The sequence below is a fragment of the Cyprinus carpio genome, chromosome B14 (assembly GCF_018340385.1).
Source record: "Cyprinus carpio isolate SPL01 chromosome B14, ASM1834038v1, whole genome shotgun sequence".
In the NCBI taxonomy this organism is placed as follows: Eukaryota; Metazoa; Chordata; class Actinopteri; order Cypriniformes; family Cyprinidae; genus Cyprinus; species Cyprinus carpio.
The window spans coordinates 11569494-11592423 of NC_056610.1; the positions used below are offsets into that span (position 1 = coordinate 11569494).

At 34.5% G+C, this 22930-nt stretch overlaps 1 protein-coding gene across 3 annotated transcripts in view; it reads left to right on the forward strand.

Moving 5' to 3' along the window:
• LOC122139617 (complexin-1-like) overlaps nucleotides 1–18611 on the forward strand; it is a 61585-nt gene extending 42974 nt beyond the window's left edge. For all 3 annotated transcript variants that reach the window (XM_042738093.1, XM_042738091.1, XM_042738092.1), the window contains exons 3-5: nucleotides 13223–13386; nucleotides 14541–14550; nucleotides 18393–18611. In XM_042738093.1, the coding sequence (XP_042594027.1) occupies nucleotides 13223–13386; nucleotides 14541–14550; nucleotides 18393–18592 (374 nt within the window). In that variant the 3' untranslated portion in view covers nucleotides 18593–18611. The remainder of the gene's footprint in view (nucleotides 1–13222; nucleotides 13387–14540; nucleotides 14551–18392) is intronic.
• The last annotated feature ends 4319 nt before the right edge of the window (nucleotides 18612–22930 follow it).

The following is a 22930-nucleotide window of genomic DNA, read 5'->3' on the forward strand; positions in this document are numbered from 1 at the left end:
ACAATAAGTTTTTTTTTTATTACAATATCCAAAAACCACTAGAACAGTGTTATATATTTTGCTGACTTACAGTATCCCAAATGTTTTGAAGAATGTTTAAATCCAGAGAAATAAGCAATTTTAACTAGTGACACGGACCGTGTCCATAGTGTCATTGTGTCATCTTCCAATGACCTCATAACCCCTCAATTTCCGAAGAATAGAAACATCAAAGACACTTTAATATGGTATGCGTTTTATTAGACAGAAGACGACCGCACAGAGTAACATTTTAACAGAACTTTCAGATGTATCTAGTAAGATAAAACGGCACTGCTTTTTTCCCCACATACGCACGACCGGAAGGAGCGGAATCGGTCGACTGTGGCATAATAAAAGCTCCGCTGCTTTCGAGCCATGTGTCACGATTGTTCAGCGGCCTTGTTTTGCTCCGACGGCTTTCAGCCTTACCCTGCTTCCAGCCTCACCCTGCTTCATTCTACTACATTAATAAATCATTAGCTCATCCATGAACATGATTTCTGCCCGAGTCCCGTCGGATTGCATCAGCTGTGAGGATGAAGACGACAACTCCCATGATTCCACACTCAGTCACGGCATCATCAAACTATGCTACCTGGTCTTTATTTTGAATGCGCCTCCTCTAGCGGTGAAAAATTACATATTGTGCCTTTAAGGTATTAAGTCTTGTTTTCTGAAAAAAATATCAAAATCGAGTATGTTTATACTTAAAACAAGAAAAAAAAAGTCTGCTATAGGAAAAATAAACTAAATTCAAAAGGAAAAAAAAATTATCTCATTGTTAGCTACTTCATTTGGTCCACATTTAAAACCATTGTTGAAAAAATGCATGTTTAATTGTTAATGTTTGTATGTGTATGTGTTTTCCTGGATTCACAGAGAGTAGAAGCAAGAATCTAGTCTTTTTCCTTTAATATTAGCACCCTGCTGTTAGTTTCTTGAGGGCTCAAATAATTCTGTCCTAATGGCAAATCATTGAGTCTGACCTTTCTCTGTGACCTTTATCTGTGTCAGTCAGTAGACCTTAAGCCTTATTCAACCTATTTTGACATTTACCAGGCCCAGTAATGAGCTATCAGTCACTCTTACATAATACTGACATGTGACAAGCAGAGCTAGTGTAATATAGCAGTTAACTTAACCGAAACTCCTTCTATGATAAAAAAGCAATTTCCCCTGTACAAATATTCATTATTTAAAAACCACAGGTTAATAATACATACTATTATGATCTATGGTAAAAATAAGAGGTTCAAAAACCAGAAATGAGAAAGGACAGAGCTCAGCAGTGAAAACAACAGCATGGCCTCCAGTCATGAGAAAAATATGATTTTAGCAACGCCAATCAGATGCAGAGAATAGTATTGGCACTATTGCTGCTACAACATGCAAACCCACATAAAGTTACACTTAAAAGTAAACATTTAAACTCAATGAAAGGAAGAAAGATCATAAACAAGACCACTTCGATTTCTCAAATACATATTAGCTGTGTCTCAATTCAGAGACTACATCCTGCTGCATTCGAAGACAGAATGTGTCTCAGCTGCACGATGAAGGCTGTTCCACTTTGAAAGCTCCTTCAAATGCGGACTCAAAATTCATCCTTTATTCCACAAACCATAAAATAAACAAAAAATTAAACCATATAAAAACTCAATAATCATCAATCATCACTGAATACTTTATTTTTTTTTTTTTTTTTTTTTTGTATATAGAAAAAAAAAATGCCAGATTAAACCTCTAAATGAAAGCATTGGGTTTCATACACTTTTTAATGAAGAAACAAAAACAACACATTTTTGACTTATCTTACTAAGATGCTATTTTATATATTACATTTTGTACATAAATGGATCATAAATGGCCTTTGAAGATGTAACCTTTGAAGTCTGCATTCTTGATGCAGCTGCAGAATTGAGACACAGCTAATATCCCAAATAATGTAAAGATTTTATATATAAATTTATTTCTCCTCAAACTTATTATTTGAGCCATATTATCGGAATTACTATTTCCATCTCGAGAGCTCGAGCAAAACTAAATAGATTTTAAAAATCAACACTAATCATTTTTTTTATTATTTATTGCTCGAGAGCTCGAGCAATACAAATCAACCAATAAAAATCACCTTTAAAAAATAAACCTATACCTTTAGAGCTCGAGCAATTCTAATGAGCTGTGAAAGAGCACCGTGAAGCAATAAAACTATCCTTTTGATGGCACTATGATGTACATGCTATTTTGTTTTTACTTAAATGTATTGAATGAATGAAAAATGAACACACCAGTAGTTTTATTTGAGCATAGTTGAAGTACAGAGTGACATAAAACGTGTCGCTGTGCTTTTAACACCACCCTGTAAGTTGCCCCTGTTGCCTTTTAATATAAAACAACATTATTAAAAGCTACTCTAAAACATCATGGAGGTGTATTTTACAGCGTATATGTGCAAGTACAAAAGATGTACTGCAGATGAAGTGCAGGCACAGGTATGTGTTAATTTGCGCATCTGAATCTATTCTCACAGTGTGTAGAAGATCCAATCACAAAACAACAATATACAATAACAAAACAACACCATACCCAAAAAAAACAATACCGAAAAGAAAGAAAAAAAAAGCCAAAAAAGAAAGTTAAAAAACCAATTTAGACATTCCAGACTTAAAAGCCTTAATTCCAATTAGCCGGCCCAAAGAAAAGTCCTAATTGTGTGAGACATGGACAATTAAGAAAGCACAATGCAAACATGCAGCGTATAATTTGTAAGTGAGTCCAGACCAGTTGCTGGTTAGTTGAATGCTAATGTGTAAATGTGTTAGAGTAGGTGTTAATAACTAGCTCCATCTCTGTGACCCTGCCAGAGAAGCGTTTTTAATTGGCTGCTGAATCCACAATTAGGGGTATGTGTAGCTGCACCTGATATGCAAATGAAATGAGATTTATGTCATTATAGTTCATTTGCATGGGTTTCTTTAAATTATAGAGTAAATAGGTGAGTTAGATACCTTAATTACACAGAGTAGGCTGGCTTATTATATATATAAAATATATAAATATATATATAAATAAAAATTTAAATTCTTGTTTTGTTCACAGGTGTGGAGAAACATCAAAATGCTCTCAGAAGATTCGGTGAAACGTGTTGCACGCTACAATTATCAAAGCTCTTTTAATCATATATATACTTTAATTCCATGTAAAATGCACATAACATTCAGTGCCAATGCTCATTTATCAGAGACTTCTATCATCTGTTCAGTGGTACAGCTACATTTAGCTATAGTTAGGTAATTAACACAAACAAGTGTTACATTTACAATTCATCATTTTGCATTTAATCATTATCAAACAAGGAAAAACTAGTTTGCAGAACTAAAATCTTACCTATCTATCTATCTATCTATCTATCTATCTATCTATCTATCTATCTATCTATCTATCTATCTATCTGTCCTTCTGTCTGTCTGTCTGTCTGTCTGTCTGTCTGTCTGTCTGTCTGTCTGTCTGTCTGTCTGTCTGTCTGTCTGTCTGTCTATCTATCTATCAGCCCAATTTATGCTTTTGGATTGGGTGCTTTTTGTTCATTTCTTCAGTTAAACCCTTAAAACAGTGCTTTGTTTGACTGCCATATACATTTTAATACAAGAGCACAGCTTGCCTGAAAAAAATAGTCTCATGAAAATGTTCAAGGTCACAAATGACAGAAACATGAAAGAAAACAGCATAATTAAACAGCTCCACAAGCATTTGGTGTATCCAAGGCAACATATTGACATCCTACGTGCTTTAGTAAATAAGAATGTGGGTGCCATCTCATAATTTTCTCTATTTTTATTTATTTTATTTTTCTTTCTTTGGCATTTGCAAAGTCGGCCAAGATGCTTTTAGGTGATGAATTACTTTAGTTCCTAAACATCAATGTTGAGGATACACTCACAAAACCCCCTTGAGAGAAAAAAAATAAAATCAAAACACATAGACACTATAAAATCACTTTTTTTCTCCCCATTAATCTTGTTCTGCACACTTTTCAGGGCTTATATCCTCCATCATTTATCTGAGCAGACCAGCAAAAAAGGAAAACTATCTTTAACCCTTTGAATTTAAAAATAATCACCTATGAAATATTCCCTCATGCCTTTATACACCGGAACAGAGGACACTAGGCGGGAGGTGTCATTGAGATCTTTGGTAATTGGTATGCAAGGTAACCACACTAGATTCGATTACACAAGTTCATCATAGATCCTTGAAAGAATCTTCAAAGTTACAAGAACATAACCTCTTCTGATCAGGCTTCCATTACAGAGACAAAGTAGCGTCCCTGAATCCTTCAGCTGAAGATTAAATATCCCATGGACTCCAGTCCCCAAAAGCAATCCTCTCTCCACTTCCCTCCTTCTCATTTCCCTGTGCTGAACCTTTACGCATGACACGGCATCTGTAGTGAAGGGCAATCATTGGACAACGATGGCAGCGCTTTGAATTTCGTTCGAATAATTCTTTCGCCCCAGGTTAAGATTTTGTGGATTGGGTTCTGTCTGTTTCTCAGTACTGAGGGACGAGGTGCTCTTGCCTTCCTGCCATAACTCTGTACCCAGCAAGATGAAAGTAATAGAGTGTGAGAGAGGCAGCTGCAGTCATACACGATTTCTGGCAGCCCACCAAGATCAGCATGCTGAGCTGCCCAGGACTGCAGTACTTCCAGCACGCACGACTAAAGGTGTAGGATCTGCACGAGAAAAGAGAGGCTGCAAATATGATTTAGAAGAGAAACTGAGTGATACATTGAAGCGAATTCAGATGGCATAAAAGAACGATACATTGATAGAATGATACAGCAATAGATAGATAGATAGATAGATAGATAGATAGATAGATAGATAGATAGATAGATAGATAGATTTCTGAGATCCTTTTCCTTCTGCTTCCTTATACAGATTTTCATTTATCATGAATTAACAGCCACAATGGCTGCTAAACTCCTGCAGATAGACAGCGACCTCTAAAATGTCCCAGACCGGTGATGGATCAGTCCAGCCCTGCACAATCAGTTCCATTTCCTGGCCCTTCACATGCTGGTTAGGGAAGATAATGGCAGAGAATGGGTGATAAAAGGCTTTCGTGATAGCACTCCTGACACATTCTCCTATCTATTCTTGGGAGATTTAGGAGATGCACCTCACTTCCTTTAACCCAGTCCCAAAGAAAAAAATCCACCTCTCATTAGAGCATGGAATACTGGCACAATCCTTCCATTTTGGCCCCAGGCTTTTGCACAGTTCTTAGTTTACTTGACCTCTCCCGAAAGACACATATATCATACCAGTGAAGCTGAATGCTCACTGCTCTTCTCTTTTTGGTTTCCTCAATACTTGGAATTGGGAGGGTATATATAGTAACAAAAAAAAAATTTAAAAAAAAATTGCGAAGAGAAACTGTCCAACAGAATCAGCTAGAATTCAGGAGCACATGAAACTTTTTTATGATCAAAGACATCATTATTTTGGAGTTACGGAGACAATCAAGGACAGGATGATAAGTTTTAAAAAATCTGTTTTCAAAGCCCAATAAAGTTTTTTTTTTCAAGGTTGAAGCACCATAAATCATCATTTAATTGGGATGGATTGAATACGTCACATGAGACACATGATTACCGGTAACATACGGAGAGTAGTGGAGAGGTTGTACCCTCTCTGCTGTGTGGCACTGTGGAATAGACAGTGTTTGTGGGTGTCCCGTGTGGTATCTGATCTGTCGGTGGACATTAATGTCCTCACAGGGAGCAGGGTGTGCCGCTGGGCTCTCGCTGTTTAGCAGGTGCAAGATAAAGACAGATGGAGCAAGAAAGGAACACAGAGTCCTTGAGTGTGCGCTCTCTCCATGTGCCCAGGCTCCATGGGGGACTTGGTCACCCCTCTCACAATCCTTCAGTGTGAGGATGACCTTCACACACCCAGGCACAGATACACACATGCACAGAGAGAAAAATAACCTTGAAAAGTGTAGTGGAATACATTTATATTGCACAATATTTTATATTTTATACAATATTTTATACAATATTTGCAATATAAAAATATCGTTTGGTCAGTATAAAAGTAATTTTAAGTCTATGGAAAAGTCCCCACAATTCACAGAAACAAACTTGTGTGTGTGTGTGTGTGTGTGTGTGTGTGTGTGTGTGTGTGTCTTTGTGTGTCTGTTTGCGTTTGTGTACATAAAATTACAAAGATGGATGGATGGATGGATCAGTAGACTGATAGGAACACAGAAACACCAGAAAGCTAGAAAGATGGATAGAGTGATAGATAGAACAACAAATATAAGCACACATTCCAGTTGTAATCTGCCACTTGAGAAATATATATAAAAAAGTTGACTGCAACAATTTCTCGCAATTTTCAAAATTGTGAAATGTAAACTCAGAATTGCAAGAAAAAAGTTCTGAATTCTGCATTTATATCTCTTAATTCTGCGAACACACCCACCCCCCGTCAAAATCACGAGATAGATAGATAGATAGATAGATAGATAGATAGATAGATAGATAGATAGATAGATAGTGGCCATAAAAAGGCTGGCCGTTAATATGTAGCTGTACAAAAATATCTACTGTGGTATAAAGGTGTAGCAAATGTTTTTGCAAATTCTCCACCAGCTGACACATTTCAACTATCACACGACACATACCGCACGGCCATACAGCTATGTTTTCCTTTTCTGCACAGGCACTCAGGTAAAGAGTGGCACATTTTGTTCTCATCTACCTACACTTTCTCTCACAGTAAGGACACATAGACACACTGACAGCCACACAAAGGTATGAGGATATGCCACCTGTCAAGTATGCCATCTCCATCACTTTTTTCCGCTACAACAGACACATACTTACGCAAACACACTCTTTTTATGTAACACAGTCCATTTCTAGCCCATGTGACTGTACCGTTTTTCAAATTCAAGCATCACTTAGGCATCTTTCAGTGCCTCCCGGCCGACAAACGTTCAATGACACATAGAGGAGACCCTTGAACAATGTAGCTTTAGCGTGGTTAGCTGCTAGTTATGAAGAGATCTACTTAAGGGACTCTGGTCTGGTCTGCATGAGCGGCTGAGCAGTAGATAGCGCTATGCTGCACAGAGACGCCGTAAAGAGTTTGTGTCATGCGGTGACTTTGTCACGATCAGATGAGCTAATTAGCCTCAGGAGCGCAGATTAACAACGCATGCTGCAGAGGAGCTGAGACAAGAGCCAGTGCCAGTGCCAGTGAAAACAGTGCTAATTAAAAACAGATAATGGAATATACTAGAGTTCAAACGGGAGAACAGAGCGACGGCTTTCACCTGTGATCTTCAAAAACTTTAGGGAAAAAGCAGTTAATATTAATTGGACTGGAAGTTGAGTGGATGTAGTTATGTATCTTTGAAACAAGTTTTATCTTCAAAATTCTTTGGTCTAACCAAGGGTATTATTCGTTTTTGAGTTTATTATGAGTATTTATACAATTTTTATTTAGATTCAGTTCAGTTTTAAAATACATTCCCAATGGATATAAGTCTTAAAGGCCCATCACACCCAAAAACTTTGACTATAAAGATAATCATATCAATAATTACTGTATATTAGCGTCCACTTCAGCAACTGAGGATGGATTCTGTGAAAGGCCATTTCTGCCTTGGGAATGAATGAATGAATGAATGTAATTGCAACATTTTATCTTACAATTTGAACTTTTTTGCTTGAAATTCCGAGGAAAAAAGTGAAATATAAACTAACTATAACTAAGAAAAAAAACTAACCTAACTTCATACAAATAATCCATCAAATACATTATTTATTTTAATAAATAAAAAAAAAAGTTACAAATACAAAGAATTAACTTGCTGTTGATGATTTAACTTTTCTTCTTAGAATTGCAAGAAAAAAGTCTGAATTGTGAGATAAAATGTCGAAATTACCTTTATTTTTTGATCCCATGGTGGAGACATGCTTCCATAAAATTCGGACTTGCTGTTGATGATTTATTTTTCATCAGCTGAAAGAAAATCTTTCTGAGAGCTACCCACCAATATCGTATCTCTGTGTCTTTTGTGTTACTTTATAGTCATGATGTGGACTTCACTATTATCACAGAATGAGAATGATTATAAAAACTTTATTTATTTTTATCTTCGCTGTGAATGGGCTTTTACTCTGGAGTTTTTACCTGTTGAAAATCCTCTAGCACATTACAAAAGTAAAGTACGTAAAATGGGTTACACATACTGATTTAAATGTCAAACTCCCTTAAAAAGATAAAATATTTATAATATAACCACAGAATTTATAAAAATGTCTTTGGTTTGGCCCATTTAAGTGAGTGCCATGCAAAATTCAAACCACAAATATCATGTGTTACTTTATTCTCTCCTACACTGAAATGATACCAATACAGAGCATTCTGAGCAATTCAAAAGAGCGATTTGGAAGCAAAATACTTTGCAGTGAAGCACTATTTGTACTTTCAAGACGCTCACCTCTGCAGCCAAAGATATTCTCTGTGAATACACACCAGCTATTCTCATTTCAAAACTCTTTTGAGTTTTTGAGTTTGCTAAAGCTGTTCCATACAGGGATATACTCTGCACTTGACTGGTAATTCAGGGTGACAGCTCTCTACAGAATTTCTCGGTTTCAGCAAGTTTTCGGTTATGTCAGCTAATCCTTTCCATGGATGCCCTAGTGGGTAGTTTCAGTTCAGTCACCACTGAGTCAGTTTTCATAGGTTGATCCAACCCTAAAATTAAAACCCCAAATCAACTGTTCTGAAATCAATGGATTTAAAAAAAGACAAATGTTTCCTCTCATTTTTCCCATTTTGCACAGACTCATTCTGTCTTCTCAGAAGTCAATTTGAGAGCAGTAGTAAGCCTACAGTCCTTATGGGCATGCTTTGTTCAAGCTCATAAATTTGTACAATTCTGCCTCTTACTAACCTATTGATTGTACTAAAGCTGAATGGCTGGCTCCAGTGTGATACGAGTGAGGATAATTGTTTCATTTCGTTGGAATTACAGAAAGACTTAAGTGAGTCACACTGAAACGTCAATCAGTTTGTGATATAAATTTATGTTCTGACCTCACATCATGCAGATAAATTTAAAACCAATGCCATTTACAGTACATTTTACTTTCAAAAAGAGGATATTCTGAGAACAAAACTTAGGGCTAAAATTTATCAAAAATGGATTTATCAAAAATGAATCGAAACAAAAGTGGGCATCTTATAAAAGATGGAGTCAGACTGAAAGTGAATTTGCAGTTGATTGCGGAGTCTTTTTGACCAAAAAACCCATCTGAAAAGGGTTAGCATGTGCTATTAGTCTGTTTTGGCCTTGGTAACAATAAATAAATTAATAAATAAATAAAAATAAAAAGTTACTTGGTTAACAGCAAGTTCCCTTGCTATAAACAGAATGGTACAGATTTTGGAATTAAAAACGAAGAGTCATCTTATAATTTACAGAGAAAAAAAATAAACTGACACACCCAAAACTATTACATTTGAAACAATTATGTTTAAATAAATATTTTTCTTTAAATTATTTGCATTTACTAATTATCTGCAAAAACAATGCCTACTAAAATAACTAATAATGCATAACTAATCATGTGTCTCTTTTATTATGTACTATATTATTATATCAGTACATCATTATATATACAGTATATTAGTACAAAATAAATGGTATTACTTTAGATAGAATATAAAACATACCTTTTATATTGTAAATTTCAGTTTGAGTTCTGTAAAACCTAAACTGTTGCTATACCATATTTTTATTAGATTAGATTTAACTTTATTGTCATTGCACATGTAAGGTACAAGGCAACGGAATGCAGTTAGCATCTAACCAGAAGTGCAATAAGCAGTAAGTATAGAGTATACAAGGTCTACAATATATTACAAATGTACAAGAAAAATATACAGATAAGGCAGTATTAAGGACATAATTTACAGATTTTTAAATACTATCAGCATGATATACAGATAGGTGTACTATGAACATACTATACAGATGGATTATGTAAAAGTGTATGTACACCATAGGCAGAAACTATGAACATATGAACATCATTTACACTAGTGCAATGGACAGTAAAGTGCATAGAAAATATTTCCATGTGCAAATGGATTACTCAGTATTCTGGATGAACAGACAGTAGTGCAAGTAATAACAAGTTTACTGTTTTTTGCTTGTTTTCAAATAAATAAATAAATCAGATGTAGTGATGAGGAGGGGTGAGGAGTCTGTGTGTGGTATGGGGGGGCGTTGGGGGTGTCAGATGGCAGAGTTCAGTAAGGAGACAGCTGTAGGGAAAAAGATGTTCCTGAATCTGCTGGTCCTTGTCCAGAGGCTTCTGAAGCGCCTCCTGGAGGGCAGGGGGTTAAACAGTCCATGGTCAGGGTGAGAGGAGTCCTTAAGAATGCTGCGAGCTCGACGTAGACAGCGTTTCCTCTGGATGTCCTCAATAGCAGGAAGTGGTGTCCCTGTGATGCGTTGGGCAGTTTTCACCACCCTCTGCAGTGCCTTGCGGTCAGCAGCTGAGCAGTTATATTTTATGTAAATATTACGCGTTTATTTTTTTACAGTAAAACTTCAAAAATGAATTATGTAGACAGATGAATTGTAGACCAGCAATGTTTTTGTGACTTTAACTTTCTTACTATCTAGTTATTAGCAGCTTTCGCTAAGACTCTTGCTGGCACTAACCATAAACTGGGTCTCTCATGAACACCTGACAAAAAGCAGATGACTATTTGTTTAGCAACCCTCTCCAGAGTAAAGATAGGCTTTGTCCTCCTAACCCTCAAGTAGAACGAAAAGCCCAGGTTGATGAAAGAGAAGTGAATCGTCAGATCTGAAGGCTGAAGTCTTTACACGTCTCTGCTGTCAGAGAGACCCAGCACTCATTAAAATCAATTGCTAGAGAGCAGTAAATGCGAGACCATGTGTCACGCAGGCTGAACGCAGACCTCATGGACCGGTGGAATGGCAGTGTGCCGCACTAAACTGCTGATCCAGGGAGAACAAAACTCCTGGACTGAAAACAGAACCCTTCATGCATTTACATGCCGTTCTGTCTCCCAGCACAAACTGACGTGACATGAATACATATTGCATGAACTTGGATAACTTCTGTTCTGCAATGTCAGCCTACAGTAACTCAGACACAAAAGTGGCAGTGGGACAAAAAGTATAGTTTTGAATGTGGCTATTTGTACTATTATTTGAGTATTATTGGCCACAAGATTGGTGATACAAAAAAGTAATTGGAAATGAAAGTGTGTTTACAGCCTGACACAACTGCATTTTTATATGCTATACTTCAATAGAATGTTACCTACAGTGTATATATACCAGTGTATAAAATTACCAGTACCTTTTATGTTTCTTCTTTGGATTTTTTTCTTACACTGTAGAGCATGGCATTAGCAATGACACAGTAATGGGTATAAAAAAAATGTGTAACATAAGTGGAATTTTAGTTGCTTCAGATAAATGTAGTGGTAAAACCTGTTTTAAAATACATATCATCAGATCTTATTACATTTGGCAGACACTTTTATCCAGTTTCTGCAGGTTTTATAAAGGTATGTCTTGTATAAGCAATGCTTCAATGTTTGAAAATATAACTTCCAATAGATCTCCATTACTTTTTAATTTATTTTACGAAAAACAAAAACTTTAATAGCCCTGCTATGGAAATAATTTTCACTGTACTTGTATTCACACCGCCAACCAAAATCAGTATTTTGGTTGCTTTCAAGTGCAAATGTCCAAAGATTCTTAAATCAAGATATATTTACTTGAGAAGCAAAATGGCATAAAATAGGAAATCTTGGTTTATGAGAAATTTATCAAAGTGGAGTGAGTTTATGATTAAAACAAGGAAAAATATCTGCCAGTGGGCTCAGAAAAATCAACTTAATTCAAAGGGAAAACAAGTTTTCATTCCCCATTGAAAAAAGTTTGTTCTTGTTTTAAGCATGAACACATTTGTTCAAAACTTCAAGACTTCATATGTTTAATTTGCATCTCAAGTATCTTGTATCTTGATGTATCAAGTATAATGTATCTTGACTCAAGGAGGTTTAGATTTTTGTATAGGAAATCTAAAAATACTGAGTAAGATGTTCTGTTTTTTTGCAGTGCATGCAACACTTGATGCCATGAATTTAAGACTTTCCTCTCTGATCCAATATAATTATATCATGTCACAAATAATGTTTAGATCTGAAAGTTATAACATGAGCAATTTGGTCAAAAAAGACAGTAACTTGGATCTTTTTACACTTGTTTAAATCCTGTTGCACTAATTCTACATAAATTATAAAAAATCTGTTATACTTTACATTTGTTAATCACTTTGGGAAAAAAAAACATTTGCTAAATGAATATCTGCAGTAAGTGGCGCAATGCAAAGTTGTCAATTAACATTGAACCATATTAAAATTAATGCATATGCAGATTAGTTTTTATCTAAACTAAAAATATCATGTCAATAAATGTTCATCTTATACTAAATCAGTGCATTATTTCCACTGTTTCCCCTGATTTAATGGTTTATTCAGTGTCAGTGTCTGTATGTTTGGATTGTGTTAGCTGGCTGCTCTTGAAGGGATTCTAAGCACTTGTGTGATTCTAAGCACTTGTCTTTTGCTAAATTCTAATTACTTAACAAAAGTAAGCCTGACACAACCTAACATTGTGTTGCAATAATAAAGTTTGACCAACCAGTGGAGAGATACACCACGTCTCACATAGTCACACTGCGGAGTGCTAACAAGCAGTCTGATGACTGATGAATGTGAGTTGCGGATGCAATCAGAACTTATTATCTGCTTTGTCAAAATCCTGTATTCTCATGGCCCTAATGGAGTCCTTTTGTTATAACGATCTGACCCATTGTCCTTTTCTTGGCGGCTGCCCTACTTGCATGTCTTGCCGACAAAGAGAGCGGACGTCATTGAGAGTATTTATAAAAGAAACTGGATGACAGTGAGAACTAATTTATCAGCTTTTTAGTTCACCTTGTGTTAGAGGTTATCCTCCAAATGTCTTTGGAAGTCCCTTTTTGTGACCAGTATGCAGTCTGCAGTATGCAGTTATTTCCTGTTCCTTATTCTCTCCTTAATTTTTTTTCTCAAAGGGGCGACCAAAGACATGGGGAAAATGCTGGGGGGCGAGGAGGAGAAGGACCCTGATGCCGAGAGAAAGGAGGAAGAAAGACAGGAAGCCCTAAGGCAACAGGAGGAGGAGAGGAAGGCAAAGTATGCAAAAATGGAAGCGGAGAGGGAATCGCTTCGACATAGCACAAGGAAAAAATCACAAACACTCACAAAAATAACATAAAAAAAAGAAAACTTATTTTATTTCAACTAGTTATTATGCTAATTTGATTATCTAATCTAAAATAACATAAAAAGAAAACTTAAACCAGGCAGCCTTTCTCATTATCATTAACATTACACTACCTAAACTAAACAAACTAAAAAAAAAAAAACTTATTTTATATTTCACATTTAAAAATATATTAGTATAAAATAGCAATTAAATCCTTAAAAATCTTAACATTAATAAAATATCAATGATAATAAAATAATAAAAACAGTTTTCAAACTGTTCTACAGTGCAAAAAAAACAAAAAAACAAAAAAAACAAATACAAAACAAAAAACAATTAAGTTATTAGTCTAAAACTTGTTAATATCTAAACATTTTCAAACTAATAAATTTACAAAAGCAAAAACTAGATATTAAGTCTTGTTTTCTGAAAAAATTTATATTAAGGAGTTATGCCTAAAACAATATTATAATTATAAACACACCACACACACATACACAAATAAAGTATATATATATATATATATATATATATATATATATATATATATATATATATATATATATATATATATATAGGCCAAAAGTTTTGAGAATTACATAAATAGGATAAGTTTTTATTAGATAATAGCAATTTGCATTACTCATAAATGTTATGAATTATCAGATAATTGCAAGTCCTTTTTTGCCATGAAAATTTAACTTAATCCCAAAAAAACCTTTCCACTATTTCATGTCATAAAGGACCTGCTGAGATCATTTCAGTAATCATCTTGAACTCAGGTGAATGGAGATCAATGTCAGGCTGATTGGTTTAGAATGGCAGACTAAAACTTGAAATCATTGTTCTTCCCATTGTTACCAGTGGACCTGCAAAGAAACGCGTTCATTGCGTTGCATTAAAAATGGCTTCACAGGCAAGGATATCCTAAGGATGTTGCTACTACAGATGCACCTAAATCTCACATGTGTATAGGTTCATACAAAAATTCTTGTAAAAAAAATAAAGTCCAAAAATCAAAAAGGATTCAGCTGCGGGACAAATGGCAGCTGCTTAGTAATTTAGTGAGGCTTGACTTTGGAAGATGGCAATGTCAAAAGGGCATCAAAAAGCCATTCTCTCCAATCAGGGACATTTTGATCTTTGCAGAAGCAGAATGGACTGAGGGACCAAATATAAGTTTCTTGTTTTCTGGAAAAAGTATTAAAGAAGAAAAGGGGAGCGCTACCATCAGTGCCTGTGTCGAAGTAAAAGCATCCTGACACCATTCAACTTCTCATCCAAGGGGAGTGGGCTCACTCACACACAGCCATGAATAAACACAAACACACCCACACGCACACAAACACAAGAACACACCACACACACACCGTGCCATAAGGCAAAAGTGATAACTAAGTGGCTCGGGGACCAGAATGTTGAAATTTGGGTCCATCCTGGAAACTCTCCAGATCTTAATCCCATTGAGAACTTGTGGTCTCCTCAAGAGGCTCTCTCTAATTGACAAACTCCATATAGTATATATCAGTCGGATTTGGCCCAGAAGTTGATTGAGGGCATGCCCAGTCGAATTGCATCATAAATACTGACTCTTTGCATAATTCATGTAATTGTCTTTGAAGAATCACTGATCTAGTGCTTGTAATTATTTTCAGGAACCACAGATTATATTAATACTGATATAGGAAAGAGGTTAGTTGAAAACTGATATTATATAATTCTCAAAACTTTTGGCCACGACAGTACATATATATCTATACATAAAAATGTGATCATATTACATTTATTTCTGGGAATCACTGATCTAGTTTTGGAAAATCTTTGTTGTGTTTCAATGACTCTTAATTAGGTAAATAAATACTAAAGTGAAAGTGCTGCTTTGGTTTCACTTTGAGGAGGCTAATGCTGTGTAGCACTTGGGGATAAGCGTGTATGGGGATGGACGGGCCCTGAGGCGCACGCTGTGAACCAGAGGGACTGGAAAAATAACGGTCTAGCTCTGGCAAGCATTCCATTACTATGGAGGCTGTGGAGATTGACTATGCTTCAGTCCCTGCGCTCATACCACCATATGGCTGCTTTTCTGTGTGACAATATGAAGAAGAAAAAAAGGGAAAAGGTGTCACGAAAGGAAAGACCCAGGGATTATGTAAATGGAAATATTATTCTAATGACAGACGGTGGTATATAACAACTTCATTACATTATGTACATTACAATAAACATTATTACAATATGCAATGCTATATTAGTTGATGTATATTCATATAGAATTGCCATGGCACTTTGATTAATTAATTCCCACTTATATTCATATAGAAATGCAAATTTATTAGTTATCTCCATTACATGCTGTTTTTAATTATTTTTAATAAAAATAAGTGTAATTTATTAATATATATGTTATATATGTTTATTATTGATCTATATTACATATTGTTTGTTAATCATTTTAATAACAATTACTGCCAATAATAGGCCTTATTTATTAATGTATTAAAGTCAGAGCTACAAATGATTATCAGCAGACTTGCCACTTACGAATTTGTCGTGATCATTTACCTTGGGCCGCTGAGTCTCAGAGATTGTATGCATTGCTGCACAAAATGGAGAATGATCTCCTTTTGTGAGCAAACGGATTTGGAGTAAAACAGATACATTTTTAAGCAAAACCATGCTAAAAGGATGGGAGGCCAAAAAGCCTGTCTTTTTCCCACTAAGCCATCACCCCATGGGTCTAATTTACCACAAGGATTAAGGCAGCATCTCCACATTCTGTACAAAACGTGACTGCAATACTGAGGGTAGTCCTTATGTCTTATCCACGATGACTGAACCTCAGGGTTTGCCAAGCACTCTCTTCAAGTAACCCATAAGTATTTCTCAGATTAAGCTGCATTAATAAGATTTCATGCATACATAAGTGATGGAATTATAGCAAGTAGATGGTTAGAGAAAAGCAGAAAATCATTGTTTAGAAGGTCAGCTGCTGATTGCAAGAGCTAGTTTGTGACCTCAGTGGACAGAGGCAGGCATCATCCATTGTTTAATCCATTTATTGGCAAAACGTCACAATTATAAATGTTTTAAAGCAGCAGAGAGTCCTAAAATGGATATATGCCTTGCCCTAAACATCATTCCTTCACATAAATCTCCTTCCAACCAATTACTATACATCCTCATTCTTCAGGATTTGACTGTGATTCCTGAAGCGATACAGGAAACAGAACCCATCATATATCTGCAGAATGTATGAGTTAAAACAAGAAATATAAGAAATTATACATGTGCACAATTGTTCAAAAGTTTAAGCTTATTAAATTTAAAATAATAATTACACTTTTGTTTAGCAAGGATGCATTTAATTGATGCAATGTTGATAAAATGAATGCAATATTGATAATAATTTTAAATGATTCTTATAGAATTCATATTAGAATGAGTTCTGAAGAATCATGTGACACTAAAGACTGGAGTAATGATGCTGAAAATTCAGCTTTGCCAACACAGGGATAAACTACATTTTAAAATATTTAAAATTGCAATAATAATTCATAACTGTTGTTTTACTGTATTTTTTAATCAGAAAAATACAGCCTTGGCGAGCAAAAGAAACGGGTTTCAAAAACATAAAAAAAAAAAAAAAAAAAAAAAAAAACTTTTATATATCAACAGCATAAGCACAATATAAAATTACTTAATACATTTGTGGTCTTTCTAATGTACCCAAAAGGTTAAAACAGAATAGGCAAGAATTAATGAGCCTCAGACCCTTTGGGGGTGAAAAAAGAAGAAATGGACCATTTGTTTTCTAAGCACTTCTCTAATGAAGTGGATTTCCTTGCCAATATTTGGCACACCATTTAAAATTAGGGCATTTGTTTGTAAATGAGAAAGTGTCTCAGATCTAAATGAAGCTTTTGTGAATCACTCAGCTAACTGTCAGGTCCAAATAATTACACTGACTTGCCAGGTGGCACCACGCCAAGGTTTTATGGACATAGTCAACACCATTCCAATTTAAATGTCTCTAAATTAACATCCAGGTCATGAGGTAATTTAGAATTGGGTGTAGCCAAAATTCTCCAATGCTTAAACATTTGTATGCTAATTAAGAGGAAATAGTCCTGCAAGTCATTCATTTAGCAAATTGCCTGTCCTTTCCAGACACCAAAGTGTTCATAGATTTTCAGTTTTATAACATTTTGACATCCAGACAATATCAGGGTGGCACACATTGGGTCTTATGTTACTTATAATGTTACTTATAGAAACATTTTTTTGCTATTAAAATTCACAAATATTTGCAAAGAAACAGCAAGTAGAGTAGCATCATATTAAGCAATGCCATAATAATCTCTTATTTTGACTATAGCATTATCCTATATCCTAAAATGCAGACTAAAATTTGGGGTTTTATAAAAAATAAAAAAAGTACATGTTACAAGGACACCGTAAAATAAAGTGTTACCAAATTATACACCAATATTTTATTTATTCATGTATGTATGTATGTATGTATGTTTGTTTGTTTAAACAAGTTCACATGCAAGCAGGGTTATTACAGTATCATGGATATAGTATTATTAGTTTTATGAATAATTTTTTATTTTTATAGTTTCTGTTTTCATTGTAATTTTATTTAAAATGTTAGTAATTTTGTTGTGTTTTTGTTATTATTATTGTTGTTGTGGCCACATATATTTTTTCTTGTTATTTTTAATTTGGTTTTAGACTTAGTTGTAGTTATTTTAGTACATAAAGATACATTCAAATTGTTTTATTATTATTATTATTATTATTATTATTATTTATTTAGTTTATTTCATTTAACAAAAACTGTTCTAAGGATTTCGTTTTAATAAACTGCGTGCATATCTTTGCAGAAGATAAACAACAATGGATATAGACATATGTGATTATAAAACAACCAAAGGTCACAAGTGGAAACACCTGACACACTGTTGTGTTTTTTCAGTATGGTATAAAGAAGAAGGAAGAGAAGGAGGCAGAAGCCCAGGCAGCCATGGAGCAGGCATCAGAAGGCAGTCTGACCCGTCCCAAGAAAGCAATCCCTGCCGGCTGCGGCAATGAAGAAGAGGAGGAGGAAAGCATCGTGGACACCGTCATGAAGTTCCTCCCAGGCCCGCTTCAAGATATGTTCAATAAAAAGTAACAGTGTTCTACGACAAGTTGTAATAAAACGGGAATCATTAATGTCATGAAATCCACCTCCTCTTTCCCCTTCCCCTCTCTCGCATATGTTCTAAGATCTCTGGACTCAAAATTTGTGCCATAACATCTGTCTTTAACAGCAAAACATGTGACATTTTCTGATTAAAACAATGAGGAATATACAATGTGTGCACTAGAAATGTTACATTATATCAGACTCTGTTTAAAGACCAATTGAATGCCCCCTGAGTCCAGAACTTAGAGCAAGAATATTCCCCATGCTTCATTATTTTTGTTTGTAAATAGCAAATGAAAAAAAAAACTGTATATGACCACAGATATACATACATAAATATATATATATATATATATATATATATATATATAAAAAAAAAAATATTATATATATATATATATAATATATATATATATACAATATATACATACATATATATACATATATACATATATACATACATAAATATACATATATACTATATACTATACATATACATATCTATATACATATACATATATATATACATATATATATATATATATATATATATATAATATATATATATGTATATATATATATATATAACAATGACTATGAGTAAAAGCCATAAATTTATCTTGGAGAAATTTCTCCAATCATATCATATTTTTGATTGTTGCTCTGTTATAGATATTACTGATGAATCCATGTAGTATACTTAGTTATATACTGTATACAGTTTCATTATCATCCAAACTAGTATACAGTTCCTGCTGCCATCATGAATTGTCACATCACATCTGATTAATATGACTGAAAACTGTAATATGGAAGAGAACGTACGATATCACACATGATCTGGTTGTTTCGCTGGTTGTTTTCCTCTAAGCATGCTATCAATTTTTCTTTGTTTATCAGTACACTGTATCCCATTTCATTTAGCATTTTTAGCTGGTATACACTGGTTTTGGATTAAATAGCTTGATGTTCACATCTGTAATTTAGGTAACTAAACTTTAAAGTAAGTCCCTCATTACATTGTCACACACATTCACATCACACTCTAGTAAACTGGATTTGATCGATTAAAATGGAATCACATGTGTTAGCAAGCCGCCGCGAGTGAAACCTAGCACTTAGCTTAGCGCTCATCTTGAATTGAATTCTTTGTGCTTTTTACAGTACTTAAGAATGTGAGGGGTGACATCGATCACATACAACTACAATTGGATCAATAGGGCTATATAAATACAAATATATATTCTCTTCATCTTCACTGCTGTATAGTAGAATCTAGTTCTTAGTGTCTACATTTATTTACGTTAGCTCTCACAACGTGGTTGTGAGCACACATTACGTAAACAGACAGTGACAATGGTGCAATATTTGTTTCTGAATGAAGATGTCCTGTGTCCGTTGGTTGTATATGGGACTCTGATCCCAGATCAGCAATAACAGACAATCTTCATAGCTATGTATTCAGCTTATTTGCTAGAGAATGTTTGTGTGCAAATGCCGTGTCGTCTTCCTAGTATCAGTCAAACAAGCTTAGTAAATAGATCTAAAGAAGGAAGTTGTGAGATTCCTATTCTTTAGGGTTTCTAAACAAAGCCTGGCTCTTATTTTATGAGCTGCAAAAGGATCTGACTTGTGATTTTATGCTTGCTTGTTGCTAGTTTATGTATGACGTTATTTCTTGTTGCTGTAACTGAAAAAAGGGGAAAACAGCGGGACTGAATTACTCAATAATGAGAAAATCAGATTTGAAAGATGTGGAGTCAGATTGTATTATCCATCCTCTCTTATTTTTACTAAGAAAAAATAAGCTACAGTACGCCATGGTTTGATAGAGTATGCTTGTATTCTCATTATATTACGTCCGCAATTATTGTAAATAACAACTCGTTCAGGAAAACCTGTTAGTCGCAGATCATTGTGTATGTCTAAACCCAGGCAAATTTTCAGATTCAGAAAAATACTAGGAATCAGGCTGCCATTCTGTTGTTTTGAACATTCCGAATATTCCAGACATTCCATCCGATCCACACTGGCTTGTGTGCATATAAATAAAAAATGTTATTCGGTGTCTCTAGAAATCATATAAGCCGTGGCTTTAAAAGTAAAACTCAGTTTAGTTAATAAAATGGTGTGGATTTATAGCACACGGTCACAGTGATGTCATAGCATTCTGTCCTGCCATGTAACACAAGAACATGGAGTTGATTAAATATATATATATATTAATGTGTAAGATATGAATGTGCTTGCTGATTAGAATGGTGTCCTTCAACAGCTAAACAAACTAGCCAGTTGCTAAGATGCTAAATTTCATATCAGTAGTCAATCATCCTGAATGTTGTCTGATTTTACTGCCACTTGTGTTTAAGGCCTTTACTCACCAGAAGTGACGATGTCAGCTGTAACACTTTCCGAGAGATGAGATTCAGCTAAAAACATACAATTGTTAGCGAAATACGTGCCACCTTCCATGCAAATGACTTAAGATCTCACGTTTCCGAAACTCAGTGTGCTTTACAATCAACAGAGGCCATTTCTGAGCACAAATTTTACCGTTTTGGTGATTTTTCTACATGACTATCAACTGCCCTTGATTCTGCCGCTCTCCGAAATGAGATCTGTGTGACGTAGTGAGTTTCCATCAGCTGCACTGATAAATAAATACTGCCCGAAACCCATAACCCATACTATCATGACCTGTTTTATTAAACCAAAGAGTGTTCCTGTTTGTAAGAACGTTTACCATTATTTATTATTTTTAATATCGTTCTTTTACATTATTGTCTAAGGTAGTGTGATATGCGATTACTGTACCATCTCAGCTCTCTGGGCTTTGGGTTTTGTGATTGTCCATAACAGATTCCTAAAACGAACAAAGAAATTATCACACAATTAAATTTAAAATGTGAAAACAATTAACTACAAAATGTTCACCCATTCCCTCAACATATTTTGTATTCAGTAAAGGAAAAAATATTGCATAGTCATCATCTCTTTCTCTAAATGTAAATCATACATTCACTCAAAGTCATTCCGTGTCTCTCAGATGCTAATGAAGATACTGCCTAACACAGTAACATTATGAAATATTCCATTGTTGTTATCTGAATGTATGTGTCTACTGTTCTACTGCATCGTCCTGCGTGGTTTCCTCTATGTTAAAAATTATAAATTATCTCGGTGTGATTTTCCGTCTGTAATCTGTTCCTGTTCCTGTCTCTTGGTGGCTGTATTTTGGAAGAATTATGTTTCTTATTTGGTGCATTTTTTTAGTCATTGTAGATTCTTCTTCTCCTCTCTTTGTTGATGAATTGTATGCATGCATCTGATGTGCACTGTAGGTGAGGTTGTAAATGATATTTCTGTGTGTCCTCTGTGTTTTCTGAGCGCTCCACCTGTAGGCCTCACTGCATGCCCGTTATAGACAGATTTTAGACTGTAACATTCCTGCCAAATGGAATCACCAACACCCAAATAATAAAGTGATTTCATATAATTGTTTTGTGGTTTTGTGTTCCTGCTTTCTGGTGGACTGCTTACTGAGGTTGAAGGAAAACAGTAACATCAATTTTAATATGTGCAAGACAGAAATATATCTTACAAATAAGATTCTTATAGATTATATAGTGTATTCTGCAAGCTTTTTAATGAGTATTTTGTCTTATTTTTAGTTAAAATATCTAATAATCTTTATAAAAAGATTTAGTTCGGAAGCAACACTTCACAAGATAGTAAGACTTGTTTTCAGAGTATGTATCTTTAATACAACTGATTTTGACTTATTATACAGGCATATTTTTTTCACCTGTTTTAGTATAAACAATTTTAAAACATCTACCAGTGCACAAAGACAAAATACATTTGTATTTGAGACACAATCTATGAAAACAAGTCTTAAGATCTTATGCAGTCTTGCTTCTCAAGCAAATTTATCTTGGTCTATCTTTAGGGTTTTTAGATGTTTTACTGAAAAACATTTAACTCTTTTTTTAATAATTAAGATACTGTGTATTAAGATATATGTATATATATATATATATATATATATTATATATCTATATATAATATATATATATATATATATAATATATATATATATATATAGTTCATACTAATCAGTTATCACATGCATATTTACTTACAGGAATGACTCTGAAATCAGCGGCACAAATGCTGTCTATTTTTTCTATCCTCACCAATAAAATTTTAAAAGTACAGGGGAAATAAAACCTTGAACAGCACCTAAAAACTTCACTGTAGGCACTCAGCCATTAAAAAAAAAGAGAGAAAAACAAAGAAAGTAATTCAATTTGAGTGTTCTGA